Source organism: Oppia nitens, unplaced genomic scaffold (genome assembly GCF_028296485.1).
Source record: "Oppia nitens isolate AA-2021 unplaced genomic scaffold, nextdenovo-longstitch-racon4-pilon3 scaffold1_pilon_pilon_pilon, whole genome shotgun sequence".
Classification (NCBI taxonomy): domain Eukaryota; kingdom Metazoa; phylum Arthropoda; class Arachnida; order Sarcoptiformes; family Oppiidae; genus Oppia; species Oppia nitens.
This window is the reverse complement of record NW_026533199.1, coordinates 9,019,674-9,027,263: the sequence shown is the minus strand read 5'-3', so window position 1 is coordinate 9,027,263 and position 7,590 is coordinate 9,019,674. Positions and strand designations below refer to the sequence as shown.

The window sequence follows — 7,590 nt, the reverse complement described above, 5'->3', positions numbered from 1 at the left end:
GAGAGAGATTTGATAACCACATGCGTGTTGAGTAAGAGATGTACAGAGCATGTGATGGAGTGTTTGGACACATATAGTGAAACATCAGATACGATGACAATATGGCAAAAGCAGGACTAAGAAGAAGTGTTGAACACCAGAGCCGATGCTTTCCTTACAAAACCATCAGACAGTGGAGTGTATTGTGAGTGTCAGTGAATCAGACAATCGATGGCCGAAGAGAGAGAAGAGTTATACAGTTACTCACCGGACAACTTGTCGGATACAACATCGCCGTCGACATCACTCAATGATATCGTAAAGTCAGGAAAAGGTATAGTCAGAGCCCGAAAGGGTGCGCTCAAGAAGAAGCATGTGTTTGTCATACAGAACCACAAATTCTTGCCCCGATTCTTCAAACAACCCACTTTCTGCTCCCATTGCAAGGACTTCATCTGGGGGTTCGGCAAACAGGGATTTCAGTGTCAGGTATCACTTATTTATGTTTATCTAATAATAATTATTATTAAAATTAATAAATATTAATACAAATATAATTATTTAAAAAAATATTCTTGTGATTAACATTAATTCTAAATAAACAAATTATAATAAATGAATTATAATTTCTATTTAAAGTATAAATTTTATTAAAATTAATTTAAGATGATTTATTGTTATATATAATTAATATTTATTTAAATAACTCAATCTATTCAAAATTAAATTAAAAGATGCTAAAATTTCAAGGTTGTTTTAATTTAAAAAATACTATACATAAATTTATTATTATAAAAAAATATTGAAACACGTGTCATTTTAGTCTAGTATAAATTGGCATTTACACAATTTGAATATACATTAGTTAACTTATGTGTATACTTTTCAATAAACATAAAAACGAATAAAATATTTTTATCAAGGTACATAAAAAATTATTTTAAAAATTTGGATGATATTAATATGAATAATCTTATAATCTAATAATATAATAACCTTAATATAATACTATATATTCATAACAAAATTATATATTATTATTATAATAAGCAAAACTCAAATAGTTATTCAATTAAAGTCAAGGCATTGCGTTTATTATTATTTTTTTGTTAAAATATCTTACATTAAGAGCGCCATTCAGTCTCATATAATAATTGTCTATTTTATGAAATTTAATTATATATAGTATTTATAATAATACTATTGATATGATATACAGTTTATAGGACTATATTTTATTTGAGATAAATTATCTCCAGAATTATATTATAGAAATACTATTATAGATGAATGCTATTCATTACTATCAATGGATTAATAGATAGCTTTTAATTGAGACAATGATCTCATGTGTTGCTTAAAAGTCACGTCAGAAGCAAATGATTTAAACATTTTGAAACACGAATTAAATGTCTATAAATACTGCGACAAATAGTGTGATAAATCACTGTTTGCTAACTTATGTGAAAATATTTGCAAATGTATTCAATATTTAAATACTTAAACATTGTTTATATGTTATGTTTTAAGAAAATTATATTTAAACAAACATTTATTTTACTAATGCTTTTTTAAACATATAATATTGATTATAAATTATTATTTTTATCCATTTAATTCATCAATGAAGTTTATACCGGTATTTAACGAATTGCTTTTAATGGTTTTTAAATATTTAAATTTATTAGATTTATTATAATATTTATTTATTATTTATTAATATTTATTATAATAAATAGACTTAAATAAACTAAATAGATTAGATTTATTATTAAAAGATAAAAAATTATTTTTTAAAATGTCAAATTAGTACAAATAATTTTATAAATATGATAATTATAGTAAATTATAAGCAAATGTTTGTAATATGATAGGTGTGCTCATATGTGGTGCATAAGCGATGCCATGAATTTGTTGCATTCAAGTGTCCCGGTGTTGATAAGGGTGTTGACTCAGATGACGCCCGAACCAAACACCAGTTTATTGTCCATACATATACTTCGCCTACATTTTGTGACCACTGCGGGTCACTGCTATACGGACTCATACACCAGGGATACAAATGTCGAGCGTGTGATATGAATGTTCACAAGAAATGTCAAGATTCTGTATGTGTTTAACAATATATATATATATTTATAGCTAAATAAAGGTAAAAATGTTGACAAAAGCCATGACATCAAATAGGTTCCTAATCTTTGTGGATGCGATCACACGGAACGCAGAGGAAGAATTGAACTCAAAGTCTATTCAAATGGTACCAAATTGTTTTGCGAAGTAAAACAGGCAAAGAATCTGATTCCTATGGATCCAAACGGATCAAGTGATCCTTATGTCAAATGCAAACTAATACCAGACAATGGAGAGAGCATGAAAAGAAAGACCCGAACTATTAAAGCCAATTTGAATCCCGAATGGATGGAAACGCTATCATTTGATCTGAAACCGAGTGATAAAGATAGACGTCTATTGATTGAGATCTGGGATTGGGATCGCACTTCAAGAAATGACTTCATGGGTGCGCTTTCTTTTGGTATTTCTGAGATAATCAAAAAAGAGGCCAACGGTTGGTTCAAATTATTGACACAAGAAGAGGGCGAGTATTACAATGTTCCGGTGCCGGCAGCCGGAGAAGAGAGTAGTGATGCAAAAAACTCGCGATTAAAGTCAGTCACATCGTTAGCGCCCCGACCAGGATGTAAGTCACCCACAGATTTGCCAGCATCTGATATACCGCACAATATGGGTAAACACGATGTGATCAGAGCGTCAGACTTTAATTATATAATGGTTTTGGGGAAAGGGAGCTTTGGTAAAGTTATGTTAGCTGAAAGAAAGGGAACGGATGAGTTGTATGCCGTGAAGATACTCAAAAAAGACATTATTATTCAGGACGACGACGTCGAGTGTGCAATGATTGAGAAACGGGTGCTCGCGTTGGCCGAAAAGCCGCCGTTTCTCGTTCAGCTACACTCCTGTTTCCAGACTATGGATAGACTCTACTTTGTTATGGAGTACATCAATGGCGGTGACCTAATGTTTCAGATTCAACAATGCGGTAAATTCAAGGAACCCATTGCAGTCTTCTATGCGGCAGAAATAGCCATCGGTTTGTTTTTTCTACATTCACACGGAATTGTTTACCGAGACTTGAAATTAGATAATGTATTACTCGATGCCGACGGACACATCAAGATTGCCGACTTCGGTATGTGTAAGGAAAACATCTTTGGAGACAAAACTACTAAAACATTCTGTGGTACGCCTGACTACATCGCACCGGAGATTATATTATACCAACCGTACGGAAAGTCGGTATGTCTTTATAACTCATTTATTCATAGACTATGTGTCATAATGTCATCAATTTTGATGTAGTGTTGCGAAACAGATAAATAAAATTTACTAATTTTCTGTAAATGCATTGTTTGTTAGAATATTTAAACAATAAACCGACAAATTTATATACAGTATAAAAATTTTTATATATAGTAATCATTTTCTCTATAATAAACTGATTAAAATGCTCTCTGTCTGTCTGTCTGTCTCTCTCTCTCTCTCTCTCTCTCTCTCTCTCTCTCTCTCTCTCTCTCTCTCTCTCTCTCTCTCTCTCTCTATTGTATAGTAAATCTTCATTCACTGTCATTCACTTTACTTGCTATCAGTTTCTTATATGTAACTAAAAACCTACTAAATTTAATTTACTAAAAACACTAATTTTTATTGACATGAAAAGCGTGCATATAGTGTGCGGCATACGTATAGTCTATACTAAAAATAATGTATTTTATACTGTAATTCATTAACAAAAAAGAGAATTTGAAGAAATACTATGTTCTTTGTTTAAGCAATGTTTTGGTCTAAAGTTTTAATTTATTTAATGTGTTGTTCTTAAAACAAATACAAAGTTAGTCTTATTATTATTATTTACTCGATATAATGGTATATATGATATACAATATATCTCATATACCAACAAAATTAATTAAATTTTTAATCAAATATTAAATCAGAAATTACCATTTTTGTTAAAAAACATTTTGGGATTACAATAAATTAACTAACATATAGTACTACCACTAATAATCATTATAAAAGTTTTTATCTTATTAATAAAAATATAATAAATTTGCTAACTTAATTAGTTATTTACTATAACATATAATAGCTATTTGTGTGTGTTTTTAGTTTTTATATTTCTATATAGTAGTACAAAACAGTTTTCCAAACCATTTACTGTTAAGTTAGCAGAAACTGTTGCAATGATTTGTTAAATTTAGTTAATTTTATAATAAGACAATTATTCTGCAATTCATAGAACTAATAAATAAAAGAGAATTTTTTAAATTCTCACTAAAATAAAATCAAATCCTTAATATATGTAATAATTTATTACTGGATATACAGTATCTAACATATAAAGATTTATTAAAGTGAGTGAAAGTGTGTGAGTGTGTGTGTGAGAGAGAGAGAGTGATAGAGAGCTAATTATAACAATTTATATGTTTAACACATACATTGAGAAACGCTTTTGTTATTTGTTTGATAATTACTTATATTTTTATTGTTAATTAGTTTAAATAAATTCAAAGGACTTTAAAATCTAAAGAAATTTTTTTGGATATATAATGTTTGCGATATATACCGTACTGTATATACAGTAGTTTGTGATAATTTATATGAATTATAATGTTTAGGTGGACTGGTGGGCGTTCGGCGTATTATTATATGAGATGCTTGTGGGTCAGCCACCATTTGATGGCGAAGATGAAGAAGAATTGTTTGCATCGATTACTGACCATAACGTTAGTTATCCTAAATCACTGTCTAAAGAGTCAAAAGAGGTCTGCAAAGGATTTCTCACAAAGAATCCACAGAAACGACTCGGTTGTGGACAGACGGGTGAAGAGAACGTACGATCGCATCCATTCTTTAGACGAATAGATTGGGAAAAGATAGCCAATCGTGAAGTTCAACCGCCATTTAAGCCGAAAATAAAGCACAGAAAAGATGTGTCCAATTTTGACAAACAGTTTACTTCCGAGAAGACAGATCTGACGCCAACTGATAAGCTATTTATGATGAATTTGGATCAAACAGAGTTCTCTAACTTCTCTTTTCTTAATCCAGAGTTTGTTCAACACGTCTAACAATTTATATTAAAACACAAAAACCATAATTTTGTCTTATTTTTTATAAAACAATTTTTTCTTATCAAAACCAAACAAGTCTTTCTATTTTATGATAGTATTGATCGGATATATATTATCACACAATTGACTGACTGTTTATACATTCAAAAAAAGAAAAACATATTTTATCTGAAAATTTTAAATTTAAAGCACAAAATCATTACACAAATTGACTGAATGAACGGCCAATGAATCTCACGATTGTAGTTAAACATGTAATTCAGTGCCAAAAATCATTGAAAATTTAATGTTTGATAAAATCAGGATTTCTTCCATTGGACTTAATGTAAGTTTTTATTCATAAAATTATTCAAATTTTGTTAATTTATTTCTATTTTTAATAACATAAAATCTAAATATTTTATCATATTTGTTAAAAAATTTCAATACAAATGATAGTGACTTTTAAGATAATTCCTACGAATTTGTTTGCATTGAAAATAAACAATAAATTGTGAAAACTTTAGTTTTTATGAAATAATGTTTTATATTATGCAATATTAAGCAACAAAATGTTTAGTTAGAAAAGTGACTTTATTTTAAAAATTCTATGTTAACTGTTATGCAAATTATCTCAAAGAAATTAGTTTATAATTTTGTGCTCAGATTTTTTGAATATACACTATATTTGACATAAAATTTACAAAAATAACACTACAAAAGATTTGTCTAAAAATTATTTAAATATATAATTGTTTTTATTTTGGATATAATTCAAGAATTTCTTTAATTCTTTTAGATTTTTTATTATTAAAATATAGTACTAACAGTTGTAAAAATATTTAGTTACAAATATTTTACACTTCTGTGTAAATAATTATTATTAAAAAATATTCTATAAAACGTTTTCTCTGAAAATTATATGGTTTTAAACAATATAGAAACTAATTTTATATTATTATAAAAATATAGAGTATTAATGCAATTTTTTGAATACCTATATTACACAAATCCTATTTAATTTTGCAGACTTATAAAGAATTTAAATAATTTTTGTTGTATTTTATTTCTATATACAACTTAATGAGAAAAAACGATTCAAAGTATAATAAATCCAATGTGTGAAAAGTTAGTGGATTATATTTGTAGTGAAAGTTGCATTAAAAATAAAAATTTTGACCCATTTTTCAAACATTACATACAGTACTGTGTATTATAACAATGTGTATACAGTTATATTGCAACTTTAGATTTATATATAATTTATATACACAAATATACTGTATATCGGTCTATACAAACAATAAATATTTATTTAAGAAAATTATTGCAATCGCTATAATTAAAAGCTAAAAGTTCATTATTATTGATTTCTAAAATTGTTATTTTTACTGTTAGATACATATAAAAGTCTGTTTTTACTAAAGAAATAAACATTTAATTTATATGATAAATTAATTTTAGTAAAATTATAAACAATTAATAATTTGTTACTGATTTACGAGTCATGCATATACAGTATAATATATATATAAATAAATATATATATATACATATTAAATATATATACTATCATTTTGTATTTGAAACAATTTACACATTAAATTTATACTAAATTATTTATTTAATAATGTTTAATCAAATTACACACAAAAATATGAAAATATTACTTCAATCCATTTTAAAGCCATAATTTAAATTTAGCTATAAATTTCATATGTAAAAATAATTTATTGTTTAATTAATTGTTTGATATTTATTCAATTAAATAAATTTTTGTAAAATTCATATTTAATAATTTAATAAAATATGAATATAATTATCATCAATATCTAGAGATTGGCAAATAGAAATTTTCTAATAAATTTCCATAAGATTATTTCTAGAAAGTTTCTTAGGAATATATTTCTATAGAACTTTTACTTTATCATTATAGCTATTGTAATACTGTACTAATGATACATAATATACACTACACTACTATATTAATGGAATTCTTATTTATAAAAATCATATAAATATAATTTTAGTTTTTGTAAAATTTCATTTATAATTCAATTATATTTTTAGTTTAATGTGTGATAATTAAATGGATTATTTTTTATTTTGAATAAAATATAGTTAATAATTAGTTATAATAAATTGTTTCAAAATAACAAATATAGAGAAAACAAAATTAATATAGACATATAATCCCATAGACAGAAATTTCTTTTAGAAACTTTCCAAAAATTTTTCTATTATTTTAGAATTTTTTTTGTCAACGTGTGTTTTTTACATTGAATTATATCTTATATATATTATAATATAATATTTAAAATCTTATAAAATACTTTTCACGTACAAAAGTGTTTAACTACAAAAGCATTAAATTGTATTAAATATATTCAGATTTAAAAATTTAAGACTATTATTTATTTTATGTTTGCATAATTATCACTATTAAAAAATTTGAAGCAATAAATATAAAGCAACTGAT

The 7,590-nt window shown here is 26.0% G+C and overlaps 1 protein-coding gene across 1 annotated transcript; it reads left to right on the top strand.

Annotated features, from left to right (window-relative positions):
• On the top strand, nt 1–5,129 carry LOC128952525 (protein kinase C, brain isozyme-like). The gene is made up of 4 exons (XM_054297932.1): nt 1–468; nt 1,854–2,087; nt 2,167–3,294; nt 4,677–5,129. The coding sequence occupies exons 1-4, from the start codon at nt 211–213 to the stop codon at nt 5,127–5,129; spliced, it is 2,073 nt and encodes a 690-aa protein (XP_054153907.1). The 5' UTR covers nt 1–210.
• Nucleotides 5,130–7,590: the final 2,461 nt, after the last annotated feature.

Coding starts and splice junctions, on each gene's coding strand:
- LOC128952525 (XM_054297932.1), top strand. CDS start 211: ATGGCCGAAGAGAGAGAAGAGTTATACAGTTACTCACCGGACAACTTG. Junction 469..1,853: donor AACAGGGATTTCAGTGTCAG/GTATCACTTATT, acceptor GTAATATGATAG/GTGTGCTCATATGTGGTGCA. Junction 2,088..2,166: donor ACAAGAAATGTCAAGATTCT/GTATGTGTTTAA, acceptor GACATCAAATAG/GTTCCTAATCTTTGTGGATG.